Here is a 16,042-nt window from a genome sequence, read left to right as displayed (position 1 = left end):
TTAAGGTTCCCATCCCTGTAATCTATTTTGTTATAGCATAAATGGTTTTAGAAGGTAAAGAGATTGTCGGATGGTAATGTTTATGGGAAAAGGTAACTACAGCCAAGTTGTATTATTGCCCAAACACTAGATGCCAGCTAAAACCTTTTCAATAAATCTAGTTGCTTAATCTAAACAAATGTAATGCTTGTTTTTTCAGTAGCCCAACACACTTTGTGCAGTGCTTTCTATGAACTAAGGACAAAGATATTTTACTTTTGATAACAGCATGTCAAAGTCACCAACAAAAAGTTTACCAATATAATAGCATGATTTTCTTATGTACTGCGGGTCATATAAACTTTTTTATTTTGTGCAATGTCTTAAATCATATTAGATCCTGATTTTAGAATTCTTGTTAAAAGTAGTTCCCTCATAAGTTTCGAAGAAGTTTCTTCTGAATAAGGAAATACTGTTAAAATAGTAGGTCATTTATGTTATGACGTATTCTTCAAGTCTTCAAGGTATTTGGTATGTGTGCAACTTAAAGATTCCTCCAGTGTTACAAGTTTCCACTTGGATCTAAGGTGGTTGGACGTTGAGTTTAGCTAGAAGAGGGAAACAAAAATAGCAAAACATCCTGCGTGAACATGTCAGGTTTAGAGTACTCACAAGGTGTGTTTTTTTTTTTTTTTTTTTTTTTAATAGCTGTGGTTTTCTTTTGTTACTTCCTGGTCCCTACTGAAGGAATGCACAGATGATGATTATACCCCTTTTAAAATTATAGCGTCACCTTAGGACGTCCAGGAATCTTCCAAAACGCTGGCATACGCGGAATTTTTTATGTATTTATTTTGGGCGTGTTCCTAATGTGAACTTATTTCCAACAACAGCCTAACTTATGCAAAATGCACATCAGCATAATGCCCATGAAATGTCACAAGCCAGCATCCTGAGGGGGGCAGCAATGTGCCCTGAGATGCCCGGCCTGTGTAAAGAGATGTCTTTGATCATGGTATTAACCTAGCTGTTTACCGCCGCCCAAAAAAAAAAAAAAAAAAAAAAGAAATTAAAAAGGGTTTGCAGTCACAGCACATTCCGCATCATGTCTACTTGGAGGTTTGTTGTTCGTGGGCGTAATCCATCACACTCACCTTCTCGCTCACCCTATTATACGCAGGGGTGGGAATTAATTTTCAAGATTCCGATTCCCTTATCGATTCTGTGAAACGATTAAATTCCTTATCGAATCTGTGAAACAATGAACTTGGTACACAGTGACATTTGTCTACGGGACATTTTATTTCTGCCTGCCTCTGCAAAACAGAAGGTAGTGAACGTGAGCTGCCAGCCTCTGAGCCAGCCAGGCTACCTGTCTCGTCAGTCATCTAAATCTAATGGAGAAGGCATTTGTTTAATGAAAAAGCATTACTGTACAATTTTGGGAAATAAACTTATCTCCCCCTGATTTAAATAGACGAGCGTCACCTTTCTCTCGCTCCCTGAACTGCGGAGCAACTTTGTAACATGTTTAATAACCCCAAAGAGAGGTAGGAAATTGTTTTATTTCCAGAAATGGCTTATTATTTATTAGTAACCACACTAAGCACAGCCAGTGATATAAATTTAGCTACTTACCACCAGAGTTGCCTTCAATGCTGGTCGTAACTTTAGCTTCTGTCCGGAAGCATCAAAAACACGGCATTCGTTAAAATGTATGCCATGTTGATTGCGCAGGTGTTTCTGCATGTTGGATGTATTTCCTCCCGCAGATGTAATTGCCACTTTGCATTGATTAAAAAGTTTCTCTTCCTTAAAATGAAGCCAAACTATCACTTTAATCAATAGGACGCCATTTTTTTGTTTTGTCTTTCTACACTTACGCCTGGCCACGTCGTAGTTGCTTACTGAATGCTGTGTGCATAACTTGCGTAAAAAATGCTGCCCAGAGCTAGGCTCTGGTGCTGCCTGGAACCGTTAAGAGAACCGTTAATCGAGCTGCCAAACGGTCCCATGGAATTGAAACACACGGAACCGGTTCTGAACAGGAACCGGTTTTCGCTTCCCATCCCTAATGATACGTATTTAGTCTGAATGAGAACTGACTGTTTCCTTCTGTAAAACCCCTTTTATACTGAAACCCTGCCAATATGCCATTATACAGTAGCTGTAAGTTAGAAACCCGTTCAGCGGTCATCTGGAACACGTCAAATACGTTGATGTGCATTGGAGATAAGTTCTTGATAAGCATTACGCGCAAGTAATGCACAAGTTACTAGGTTTTGGATAAGCTACATGCCACAACTTATGAGTAACTTACACTTAACATATGTCAACAATTAGATAACTTACCTGTAACTTATGTGCCATGTAAGAGCATAAGCTGGCATACTCGCTGTATGTCGACGTGTTTCAGCGTGCTTCAGGGTGCTTATAACTTATACAAAACATAACCATAACTTATCCAAAGTATGCCAGCGTTTTTGCCAGATTTTCCGTACGTCAGGCATACGCTGGTCTAAATCATCAAGGTGTGACAGGGGTCTCAGATTTCCGTAGTCTTCAAGCACTTAATGTAAAAAGGCATCAATGGGCCTGAACCTGTACTGGTTCCCTTTTCCTTCTATCAGCCTTTATTCTATGATTGACTTTTTGAATAAGGCAGAAATTGCCTTATTGGTTTCTGCTCCTGTGATGTTTATTTTGTGTCCAGTTGTTAATATCCATCAAAGCTGTTTTATGTTTTGCTCTTCCGAGTTGAACTGTGGTATTTCTTTTCTACATTATTTGCTTTTAAAGAAAGTAAAGGTTCTTTGCTTTATTGGATAATTAATCTGTTAATTCAAAGCTCATTACTCTCGACATTGTAGATGTCTGCCCGGGCTTATGTAGACTTTCGTCTTTTGTCACTGTGTGCATCATATCACCCTAACTAATGACATTAGCTACCCAAGGATTTTTACAGTAGGTCTGCCTTTGTTTGCCATTTAGCATGATGGTGGGTTTGTGGTGGGGATGTTACCACCAGCTGTTGTGTCTCACGCTCTGTTGGAAACTCAAACTTAGGCTTCCTTTGTCTAATTTTGGCCTCAGATGTTTTTTCAACATGTTTTTATCTGTTGAAAAAAACAAAACAAAAACATCCTCCAAATGAAAGAAAAAGTTATTTGCTACAGTATTATAAAACAGTAGCTGCTCCTGTCTTCAATAACCGGTATACCTCTCCCTATGAGGCTCTACTATCATCAGCATACATTTAAGTTGAATGTAAACAAATTTGGGACAAAGTATGGGAAATTACCCATAAAATAGGTCTACTTTTGATTTCTATTTGGAAAACACATGTGTGTAAAATCAACATCTGTTATTGTTTATAAAACCATCTAAATAACCAGCTAACCAAATCATGTAAAAAAAGAAAAAAACTCCTGGATGGATTAAGTTATTTTTTTTCAGAAGCTATTTGGATGAGGACAGCAGGTAAAAATGCAGGAAATCGTGTCCGTTTGGCAAAAGTTCAAAGATACTGTGGAGGTCTACTAAAAGAGTAAAAAGGCAAAGTATCCTACTGTGAGATAAGTACATTTTAAAAAATAAAAAATCTGCTGCACCAGTGTTCTTGTGAAAATGAATTGGGGATGTAAACACATAATCAACGTATGAACAATTGTTGATAAATTACACTATATAATTGTGTCAAGGATGCAGAATGCACTTAATGTGACTCTGTCCATAAATGCAAACACTCCAAAAAAAACAAAACAAATCAATTTACCACATCAATGGCGTCTATTTAGCAGTGATGCATGCAGATCAGCATTAACTTCTTTCCTGTGCTTTAAAGGCACGGGTGGGATCGTAGAAAAGTTGAGTGTATTACGCAAAACATTTGTACGATGACAGAAAACGCAATTTTAGCAATAAGCATACTGAAGATATGATTGCACAGTGCTAGGTCACAGTTGCCAACCACTACATTGATACAAAGTAGAAAATAATAGACACCCTGTTGAAGTGACATAGTCTGTCTTTTAATGATGGTCTTACATCTCTGTACATTGGAAAGTATATGTTTTACATATTCTATTGATATTATTTATGCGTTTATATTAACTTAGGAACCTGGAGTTCCTGTGTTGGCATAGCTTATAAATGTATCCAAGTCCGACAATTTCTAAGAATTATTTTTGTTTTAGTCTAAATTTAAAATGGCTAGCACAACAAATTGTTAGAATGTAATGATATACCTGATTTTAAACTCTGTATATTCTAAAAAAAAATATTCAGCGAAATAGGTTCTAGAAGTTACTCTTGATACAAGAGAAAAGCCCTGCTGCTTGTCCTTCTTGGTAAAGCTCCAGTTTTGCTAGCCTAAATGCAAGTTGTTTTTTTTGCACAACCTGTGCTGTATAGCAGAGGTGAAGCACTAAGATAGGTGTAATTGTTAGACACATCTGATGGCCAAAGCCCCCTGCATAAATGCAGTTCATCTGCTGGCTCACAGTTTGGCCTGCGCCAGCTACTGTTACAGCAGTGGGTTTACTGCAGTAGTCACATGTTAACTATGTGGAGCAGGTTGGCTGAGTGAATGACCATAGACACATTTAGTTGAGTCAGCAGGATTTACTTTCCATCAAAAGAAATGTCTGTAGAAAAACGTATAAGACGCAGCTGTGTCTTTTTGATGTCCTCTGACTTCCAGTAAATTGAATAGGTTGCAAATCGTGTAATAATCAATAAATCATCACATTATGAGTGAGAATGAACTGCTTCTACTCCAGAGCTGAGGTGCTTTCAGACGCATAGGTTCACTACAATTATGATGCTTCACAACTTGATTTCAAAATACAATTCAAATAGTGATTAAATGCTTTTCTTAAGCAAATGCTGTGATGTTCAGTATTTCTAATAAGAGTTTGAACAATCTGGCGAACATGGTAACAATATTAAGTTTTGATTATCTCGTTATTTAAACAAGATCATTTTAGGTATTCTTTGGTGGAGCTTCAAGAAGGATTATTCAAATAAGGTGCATAGTGTTCCTCTGATAACTCGTGCTTTGGAGAAATTTGTTGAAAAATATGTGTCGCAAATTTAATATATTCTATTTATTATGATATTGCAATAGACTGTAATTTATCTGTATGAGCTCCTGCGAAAGTATGCTACTATCTTGTATTTGTACCTTTACCATTGATGATTCTTAGGTCCTCTACCTTATGCTGTTTCAGAATTTATTTTACCAAATCCAACTTAAAAAAATCAAAGTACCGGTACTTGTTTCAGTGTTCATAACATCCCTCCTCCTATGGGGTAATAGCAACACTGGCTCAGTTTGCCTTGACCTTTTTTTTTCTCCTATGATCTATTTTAATGCCTTTTAGAGTAGCTTGGATTTGTTTGCTGTTAAATGGCTGCTGTGTAAAAAAGCAAGCAGAACCTCGTCTTCCAGTAATCTGTACCCTTGTTTATTGAAGTTGGGAGACATTTCACCATTGAGTATGCCTGAACAGTTGGGCACTTTTAATCTCCACATCGATCAATTTTGGCCTCCCACAATCAAATCACAAGGGACCAACATTGGTCTCCACCTATTGAAAGCAAAACAAATCAATCCTGCCCCACTGAGGCAGTAGTTGGCTTAGCCTGTGTCCATCAAAGTATCAGACAAGATTAAGGTTAAACATGAACCTCTGTAGCTCAACTGACCTTAAACCCTTTAACCCAGGGATTTTACTTTCCAAAAATGTTTGATTGTTGTTGAGGATCACACCCTGCACTAAAAACACAGCCTCTAAATTTGACTTTGTCTGGTAGATGCTTATAGTAGAAGTACTAAAAAAAGGTTAGTTCAGACATTTGTAACAGGTGTGGATGTCTCCCAACAGAGAAAATTCAGTGGGCTAAATATCTTATTTGCATGCAAATTGTAAATTTATGGCGATGGAAAGTAATAAACAGAGATTGCGTTCCAAACCGTGCTCTGTACAGTATTTTCACCCCATATAGTGACTGAAATATCGTTGAGATCCCCCTATGGCCTAAAACTCTGGTTTTGCACAAACATTTATTCGTCTGGATGTGTCGGTTAAAATGCATTAGAATATTGTGTTTAAAATGCACATTTTTGTTTTATAATCTCAGACTAGTTTACTTGACTTTGTAAACTGTTCTATGAATCCATTCATTCGTTTTTAATTCCTGTTGGTCTCTGCTTAGTCAGCAAAATGTTTTTATATTGATGTGAAACAAGGTGATTAATCTGTTTAAGTCTCAGAACAATATTAAACGTACATTATTTAATCTTTTAATGTAACATTTACAAATAAACCAGAACAAGAAAGGAAGATGGTGAGAATAAATAGCCCCAGATTCCCCCCCTAACCTTCATCATCCCTTAATGCAGGGATCTGCAACCTGCGGCTCGAGAGCCACATGTGGCTCTTTAGACCCTCTACAGTGGCTTACAATAGTGGCTAAAGCCAGGTGTGAAGAGCTAAATAATGTACTATAATAAATACCAGTCTTTAACGCTTTAGTGGGATTTATAAGATGGAAAGGAATGACATGAAAAGAACCAGAAATCTTTTTAGAGACATTTTTCTTTTGTAAATTGTAAAAGTTAAAAATACATAGATTGTTGGTTGTTATAATAATATGGCAACTGATTTACTTTACGAGATGATTAAAAAAAAAAATGATAGGCTGTTTTTTTTTTTTTTTTTTAAGGGTTATTCTTTGTGGCTCTAAACAACTTTTACTTGGCCAGACTTGGGGCAAAAAGGCTCTTTGGATATGAAAGGTTGCAGACCCCTGCCTTAATGTGATAAGAGCTCTTTACAGAGTTGGATTAGTATTGCATAAAACAAGAGTATCTGGCTTTCAGAACTGGTCAAAGAGGACAATTTCTCTTTTTACTTAAAATGAACATGAAACATCTGAGATCAAGGCCTGAGCAGGCTTTTGATGGTTTAATGAAAATTATTTTAAATAATTAATAAATTTTACTCCTAAAACTGGTTCCAATGTCTAAAAGCCATTGAATAATATTAGTCAAAACATTCTTCAACAAATATGGCTTAAGGTAACTACAATTTTTGCATGAAGAGAATACTTACTGCTAAGCTATTGCGATATAATTTTTTCTCATGGCATTTTGTCTTCGCATGAGTACCCCTCTCAGTCAAAAAGATTGGTGATTGTCATCAAGTGGAACGTACAATAACTTATTATAAAATGATTTGATTTGAGCATTAAATTATTAGCATTTTATTAGGGGTGGAACGGTTCACAAAATCCATGGTTCGGTTCGCTTCACGGTGTCGTGGTCACGGTTTTCGGTTCGGTATATGTTTATTGTTACACCGAAAAATAAAAAAAATTAATAAAAATAAATGAACATATCCAAAAAAATGTATGAATTGTAATTATTTTTAATGATCCGCGGAAACCATGGATCATTTCCGCATGTTTTGCTGCTTTGAATTTAATCATCTCGCGCATGCCCTCTACGATCTCCAAGGAATTCAGAGCGGAGCGGACGGGAGCCACAGCGGAGGCTGTAGGCTTTGCTTTGTGGAGGCGGTCTGGAGCGGAGCACTGACGGACTATGTGGGATTTCGGGGTTAGCATGACATGTTGGTCGTGTTGCTGTAAGCATAAACAAAACGTGTTGCACAATGCTTGCACACTGTTGAACTTTTATCCACAACTTTCTTTCTGCCGTCATCATAGGTCACTCTAAATGCAATGTGGTCCCATACAGCAGACCTATAAAGTGCTGCTGGCGCGTCTTCCAACTCCTTTTCTTTCCCACTCGCCATACCCACACAATTCTCCACAACAGCTGATTTTTTTTTTTTTTCTGCTACACCTGGCTAAGCTGCTTCGCTTCCTCTTCTTGCTTACTACTGGTGGTTGGCTTTGGTCGCAGTACCGCCACCTTCTGCTCTGGAGTGTAAACGCTTCGCCTATGAGAAAAAGGAGCAGCGCATGAACCGAACGCAACACACGCGAACCGAACCGAGACAGTCGAACCGAACGGTTTGGACAGTTTTCATAAACCGTTCCATCCCTACATTTTATACTTATAATCTAAAAAAAATACAAAAAAAAACAACATAAATTTGTTGCCTGGAAGTTGGTGAAAAATTGAAATAAATACCTTATAAAATCATGTAATTAACCTTTATTTATAAAACTGGAGCTCCTCTTAGTAACTACACTATAATCACATTTAAACTTGATGAATTGGGAACAAAATACTGAACAAAAATTATAATCAGACTGACTTAATTAGTTTGACTTTGTTTTTATCAAGACCCCTGCTTTAATGAGCTCCGATAGCTCAGTGTAAAAAAACAGCAGATACCAGGCTGTTCTCTACATCCAATCTGTTCCTCTGCTTGGTTTTGATGTGTCTCATAACTCAAGTTGAACTCAAAGAAAAACTTACTTTTGGTTCATAAAAGCTTGTTTATTTTTGGCAGTTGGGTCCTCACAAAGCATAACAGATCCCAGCCCTATTTTATTTTACTACCTAAGATATGAAATATTTTCATGTACCCTTTGCATGCATTCGCGGACCACTAGGGGTACGCGTACCCCCGGTTGGGAAACACTGTTCTAATGGACCGTGCATGCACTGTTTGCAGTCCTGTTTGATGTTTGTCACTGAAGTTGTATAGCCCTACATGCCTTGGAGTATAACAACAGAATAATCTCACCTTTATATAGAACATTTTATCTGATTGTTCTTGTTACAAGAATGTGGAGCTGTATTAGTCATTTTTTTTTGTCATGCAGTGAACAACACCTCTGAGCTCACAGTGCATGTGGCTTCTGAATAATAGAGAAGCCCCAGTGTCTGCTAAGAGGAAATCAGAAGTGAGGAAGCAAATGCAAGGGTGTGAGGAGTATTTAAAGCAGCGTGATTCCTGGGAGATGAGCAGAGCAACTAGGAGGGGGGCCAAGGGACCTGGAAACCAGACGTAGGGTATTACCCTAAAGGATGAAGGCTGCATTTCTCATAGGCTAAACATGCTCCAAGCTGTCTTGTTGTTGTTTGGCTCTTTCAGACATTTTCTCATATTAACCTTGTGTATGATGCTCCTGCTCAAGGAAACAGTGCCTTGGGATAACCCAGCCCTGTTTGGCTCAGCTTGCCTCGATAGAAAGAGTTCTCTGCAGAACTGAATTATTCATGGGGCTTCAGAAGAGTGCGGTGAAATTCCCCCACCCCCCACATCACTTGCACACAAAACCCGATATACCACATTCTCTCACACATACTCATTGCTGTAGCATCAACTCCTGGAGATGCATCGTGGTTCATCTTCAGTGTTGATTCCAGGTTTTACAAGCTAAAATTATTCGTTTTGAGAACGAGTTGCTGCTGGTTGAATAATTAACTAGACTGTGCTCGGTTGTTTCTATTGCATTCCAACGTCACTGTCCCCAATCACTCTCCGGGGGGGCGAGTCTCATTATTTTAGTAAAGTGTTTGTTTTGATTTATTTTCCAAGGAAATGGACAACATACTCATGGGGCTGTCACGATCCTTCCTACAGAGAGACAGAGTCTGTACTGAAAGGCAGGAATAATGCGGGATGCTTGAATTTATCGGTGGTGCTGGAGAAGGGAGTGGTTGAAGTGCAGGGAAGGGGATATGTGTGGCTGAGTGGGGGAAGAGTGATGGCAGCAAAAGATTGAGAGAATGAGCATGCATGTGAAACAGACTGAGAAAGATGGAAAAGATCCGTGACATAACCTTTAAGACTGCAGCATGATGTGGGTGTGACAACAATCATGTCCTGGTCTGTTCTGCTTAGAGCCCCTGGGTTGCCTCATTAACTCTATTTTTCACTGAAAACAAAATTCAGATCTGATGGAAAGGCTTTTTAGATTATATACAAAGCCTTTAAATTTGTTGGAAATTTTTAGGGAACATTTTTTTTTAGTTTCAAAATATCTCCTAATGAGATTCTTATCTCTGGGTCATCATTTTACACTTGGACTGGATATAGATGGATACAGGAGCTGAATTATCTGTATTCTTATATATTCATTATTTATCTATTTATTTATTAAACACACAAGATGTATGTCAAAGATCACTGCTAATGGAAACTAAAATTCAGCTTATTGAAACTTTGTCTCTCTGCACACTCATCTGAAGGAGAATTTATGTAATTTTCAGAAAGTGGATGAATATGACAGCTACAGACAAGTGGGATTGTTACTATAATATTCGCAATAAGAGCCCAACACCAACTAGTGGGTGTATTTACTGTACATTAAGTAGCCACGCTTTCATTCTGCTGCATTTCTTTAAAATATTAATAGATTTTTATTATATTGTAGATATGCAGTTGATATTTACTTATATCGAGCCACAAACCTTGCTGTTTACAGTACTACTTTCACACTTGTTCATTAATTTGAAGTAAAACTTGTCCCAAGTCCCTTTAGTTTTAATTTAAGCCATATAAACTGGCCTTAGGGGATGACGTTTTAACGGTGCAGTGTACAGTATTAAAGATGTGGGGTAATCATCTTACTTAATGGTGGGTCTCATATGGTGATATTTGTGAATTAATCATTTTGTACTCATTTACACTTTTTGTGTTCATGTATTCAGTCAGTATTCATCTTAGCTTAACTGCTCTTATTAAATACTTAGAAAATGGTTGAGTCGCAAGAAGCAAACAGCCTATTGAGTTTATCAAAAGAAGAGGGAGGACTCAGAAGAGAAGACCAGAATGAAGATTTAGATTTTGCAAAAATGGAATAGAAAGTTTCCTTAGTACTTTTCTAAAAAAAAAAAAAAAAAGATGTCCATTATTTCTTAAATGCTGCTGTGAATTTCTTGTCTTAAAACTGCCTCACTGCTGCTCTAAGTGTTTAGTAGCTGTTTGTAGCTGTTGAATTATGAGTGACACTTTAACATAACTGTGATGAAGCAACATCATGGAGGACATCATTAGCTGGTTGAGCTCTGTACTGATCACTTCTTTTCTTTCTCCAGGACCGTAAGCTGTCAAAAATAGAACGTCAGCGCTTTAAGGAGGAGGCAGAGATGTTGAAGGGTCTCCAGCATCCCAACATTGTCCGTTTTTATGATTTCTGGGAGTCTCCTCTCAAGGGAAAGAAGTGTATTGTTTTAGTGACAGAGCTCATGACTTCAGGAACGTTAAAAACGTAAGAATGCTACTTTATTTTGTCAGCTGTGTTGATGAACAGTTGTAGTTTATTCTCTGTAACAAATCTCTTTCCCTTTCTCTCAGCTACCTGAAGCGTTTCAAGGTAATGAAACCTAAAGTCCTGAGAAGCTGGTGCAGACAGATCCTGAAAGGCCTTCACTTTCTTCACACCCGGACACCGCCGATCATCCACAGAGACCTCAAGTGTGATAACATCTTTATTACTGGACCTACCGGCTCAGTCAAGATAGGAGATTTAGGACTAGCAACACTCAAAGCTGCCTCCTTTGCAAAGAGCGTCATAGGTATGAGATTATGTATTAGACTCAACCAAGAGGCTTGAGACCTTGATGATTAAGTCCGATTACGAGGTTCTGTCTCTCTTTCTAGGTACTCCAGAGTTCATGGCCCCAGAGATGTATGAGGAGCATTATGACGAGGCTGTAGATGTCTACGCCTTTGGCATGTGCATGCTGGAGATGGCCACCTCAGAATACCCCTACTCAGAGTGTCAAAATGCTGCTCAGATTTATCGCAAAGTAACTAGTGTAAGTCCGCTTGCTGTTATCTTTTCACAGATATTAGAAGAATGGCAAATAGGAAACAAAACTATAACTAAACGTTTGGTTTAAGTAGTTGATTTAGATTATGTTAAACTTTCTGTTAAACTAAAGTAAAGGTTTCCCCGATTTCAGTTAGCAGCAGAAATCAGTCTCTTAGAGTAAACAGACTAATACATAGAAATTAAAAATGATTCAGGATATATTAGGACATTTTACCTTTTGAATGGATCATACATTCTCCTACATTAGCATTGCATACAAACAGTCAGTCCCTCCTAAGGAGAGCTTATTTGACCTTCTTGTTAAGTTGTAAGTAGCAGACTGTACATGTATGAGATGTAAGGAATGGGAGGCGGGGCTAGATCTGTGTTTCCTTCTTGTTGGTGTGGAGTGATGAGCGCGGGAGCGCATGTTGGAAACTGTTAATGGCGACCATTAAAGTGTGGATATTAACGTCAACAGTGTGATTATTGAGCCAACACTTCTCTCTTGTTGTCGTTTGTAGCACATGGTGGAGAGAAAAACAAATTATGCTAAGTCCTGATGCTAGCTATTTTAGAACTACAACTCTGGTGAGGACCGACATACTAACATTAAGAGTGACATAAAAAAAAATGAAATACTAAATATGCCTGAAGATATGCATCCTTATATTCCTGTTGCTGTGTTTGATATCCAACCTCAAGATGCGTTCCCCCATCTACAATGTTGATGCAGTCCAAGCAGCTCCATGCTCTTCTGTTCTGGGTCTGATTTAACGTAGGAAAATGATCAGTAGCAGATGGCTCTATCGGCTTCTAAAGAGGATGAAATGAAATAATGAAATGACCGTGTCCTCCATTACTCCTGTTCTGGAGAGGGAATTTACCACCAATGTGGCTGAAGATTCATTGGGATAAAAAGGAGTAAATATTAGCAAACCATAAACACAAAGATAACTTAACAATTGGAGCGGAAAGTGGTCAGTAACTGTACTTCAACACTATGGAAAATATTACTCTTAATTACCAGAAATGAGACACGAAAACTTATTAGAATAGAATTATTGAGGGCACAGTAAAGCACATACGCTAAAAGTAATTATTATATTTGGATATGTGCTTCATAAACGAGAAATGTCAACAAACATGTAAACTTCCTGTGACTTTATTTTTAACTACTCCTTTTATTCTGTGAAATAAATAGTTTTCTGCTTTTATTCTGCATAGAGGAAATAAAGATTATTTCAAATTTCAAACAACAAACAACAAATTTCATAAAAAGAAATTTCAAACCTTTGCAGATGAAAGCTCGATTATAAAGCCAATTCATATTGTGTAAAGCGGAATGCACAGGTTATGTTTGGATTTAAATTATTTCTTTTCCCTCTTTGCATAAAGTGGCCATTTGCCCGGTTTTTACAGAAACCTTATCAGCTGCTATTTATAATTTCATGTTTCAAACTCTTAGTGTTTCATTCTCTAAACTGTTATTTAGCTTGGACAGTGTTTAAAATCATGATGGACTTCCATGTTGGGTGAAAGGTATTGATTTTGTTTCTGCTGTCAAGATAAGCTAAGACATGACCAATACACTATACATGCTGTTAATGCAGAAAGGCTCTTTGCTTGAAGCTGTCTCTGGGTACTGGTTGCCTTATAAGTGGGATATTAATTGAAGATTGATCAAAGGCAATGCTAATGTAATTTACTTTCCCTATAAAAATTCAGAACCACAACTTTGAAAACATCTAAAATATGTTCATTTGTCTTTTTCATTAAGTGTTTAATGTTAAATTAAGTTAAGGAAATTACAATAATAATGTAAATGTAATGTTTATTTTGACCAAATTACCTTGGATTATGATGCTTTTTTTTTTCAGTTTAAAAGCGGATATGAAAAATTATGGTTGAAATGAAAATTAAAGAAATTCTCAATATTTTTAATGTTAACGAAAGTAAAAACTGTTCCAGCTCTGGTAGAAATAATTGTGTGTGTGTGCGTAACACACACGATCCACTGGTCTGGAATGAGCAGGTCCTTCGGTTTTTGTTAAAATCTAGGAGTAGTTTGAGCACTTGAGGCTTTAGCCGTATCACACTAGAAACTAAACTGTTGGATCTATTGTGTTTGGGATTTTTCATCATTTTAATCTGACCAGACGATGCCTGCTTGATAAATGGAGATGTGCACTGTTTGCTTTAAAACCAAACGAAAACCTCTTTCCCTGCCCGCTGAGCTTTGTCGTTCTGTCTTTACTCTCAGGGTGTAAAGCCAGCTAGCTACAACAAGGTCATGGATCCTGAAATCAAGGAGATCATCGGAGAGTGCATATGCCAAAAGAAAGAGGAAAGGTAAATGATTCTTCCATTTTCATTTCTTGTCCAATGATTACTAAAGGAGCCTCTTATTTTATTAGCCATTTCCTTACCCCAGTGTTTCTCACCTTGAGGATTTCTGCAGCACATTGGTCTTGCTTCTTAAACCTCAGTTATGTAATACATTCTCTACAAGTAGGCCAAATGAGCCTTGGATGCCATGCAGTGAGGCTCTATTTGAAAGAATTTGACTTTGGAAAACACCTGATAATGTTATTACCCAATTACTTTGTAAACCTAAGTTTAGCATTTGCTGCAAGGACTGCCACAATTCTTGCTGGGACTGGAGAGGTTAGGCTGGTGAAGAGGGTCCTGTATGGAATGAAGTACAATAGATTTGTCTGTGGCACAAAGTCTGAACCTGGATCTATGAAGCACAGTGTTGATCAAATACCTTTCTGAACTATTTAGGGAAAAACAAAGCAAACAGCCTCACTTCCTATATTGCAACCTTAATAGGACATTCTGTGGCTTTCTCTCTTCTGTTGATCCCTCAGTAGATACCTGACAGTGTCTTTGTTTCTGCCTCTTGTATATAAAGTATAAATAAAGTACTACCACCTTTTCCAACTTTGGTTTTTGAGTACTTTTTCAAATTGGCTCATTTCATAGAGAAGCTGATGCTTTTAATTCTCCATGTTGGCTCAGATGGAACCAGAAACTCAACTGATTTAAGCAAGTTTGGTCACATTACATTTAAAAAGAGGAAGACTCTAAATTTCTGACAGCAACCTTGTAGGTAAATACACTTAAAGTGGGTTTGCTGCCACACAGACACACCAGCCAATCCATGCATGCAAGTAGAAGTATAAGCACTTTTTCACAAAAAGGTTACAGTACAGTCCTGAAACAATGGGCTCTGGACTTTCAAGCTTATGAAAAAACTAAAACCCTAGCATAAAACATGCACAAGCTAATGGTTAGTGCAAAGGAAAATCTAAATAAAATATCAATTGACATATTGGTAAAAAAAATAATATTCAGTTACACATTTTAAATTATTTGTTCAGCCCCAACTGGTACAGACTGTAGCCAGGAAGGATATCCATATACATGACAAAATTCTGTAATGTTTGTTTAAAAAAAACCTCATTATTGTAACGAATACAGATATTCATCTGATCATTGCAGTTGTACCATTTCCCAACAAAAACCATTGTCCTAATGCGCACTGAATAGTCACATATATATTCTGAGCCAGATTTGTTTTTTTGCTTTTCAAGGTATACCATAAAGGACCTCCTGAACCATGCATTCTTTGCTGAGGACACAGGTGTGAGGGTGGAGCTTGCAGAGGAGGATGATGGGAAAAAACCCACCATTGCTCTGAAACTGTGGGTGGAGGACCACAAGAAGTTAAAAGGAAAGTACAAGGAGACTGGAGCCATTGAGTTTACATTTGACTTGGAGAAGGAGGTCCCCGAGGTTGTGGCACAAGAAATGGTTGGTCAATTTATTATAAAGCATTTAAAATAATTATGACTTGGTCTGTTTTTGTCATGCATGCAATGCTAATATGTTAAATGTGTTGAGATGCTCAATCTGTTTAAAGTCTTGTCTCTTTACCTGTGTCATCTGCCTTAAACCTGAACACCAATGGTGTTGGTAACTTTCATTGCTTTTCCAGGAACCAGTTTATTTTATCTTTATATATTTTATACATTAGGCTTAGGGCTGGGCGATATCGCAAAAATAAAATATCACGGTTTTTTGATTATATTATTGTGATCTCGATTTTATCACGGTTTTTTTTTAGATACGACCAACATAGCTTCAATTACATTGAAGTGATTTTCAAACTAACGGACGAACGTCAAACCCTCGGATTATATTCTAGCTGTGAAGGTTTTTTTTTGGTTGCATGTAAATGTGGTCAGTGGCAGAAATACAGCAGCACTGCAGTTCTGTGGATCCTGATAAAACGGTCTCTTAATAATGACAG

General features: G+C 37.5%; 1 protein-coding gene across 9 annotated transcripts in view; it reads left to right on the top strand.

Annotated features, from left to right (window-relative positions):
- The window catches only part of LOC107088160 (serine/threonine-protein kinase WNK2-like), a 54,447-nt gene that overhangs the window by 11,925 nt on the left and 26,480 nt on the right, over positions 1-16,042 (top strand). For all 9 annotated transcript variants that reach the window (XM_015380161.1, XM_015380162.1, XM_015380154.1 and 6 more), the window contains exons 3-7: positions 11,006-11,178; positions 11,265-11,485; positions 11,571-11,728; positions 13,988-14,076; positions 15,324-15,543. In XM_015380161.1, coding sequence (XP_015235647.1) covers positions 11,006-11,178; positions 11,265-11,485; positions 11,571-11,728; positions 13,988-14,076; positions 15,324-15,543 — 861 coding nt within the window. The remainder of the gene's footprint in view (positions 1-11,005; positions 11,179-11,264; positions 11,486-11,570; positions 11,729-13,987; positions 14,077-15,323; positions 15,544-16,042) is intronic.

The sequence above is a fragment of the Cyprinodon variegatus genome, unplaced genomic scaffold (assembly GCF_000732505.1).
Source record: "Cyprinodon variegatus isolate N-32 unplaced genomic scaffold, C_variegatus-1.0 Scaffold208, whole genome shotgun sequence".
In the NCBI taxonomy this organism is placed as follows: domain Eukaryota; kingdom Metazoa; phylum Chordata; class Actinopteri; order Cyprinodontiformes; family Cyprinodontidae; genus Cyprinodon; species Cyprinodon variegatus.
The sequence above is the reverse complement of the archived record's forward strand: the minus strand, read 5'-3'. Positions and strand labels throughout refer to the sequence as shown.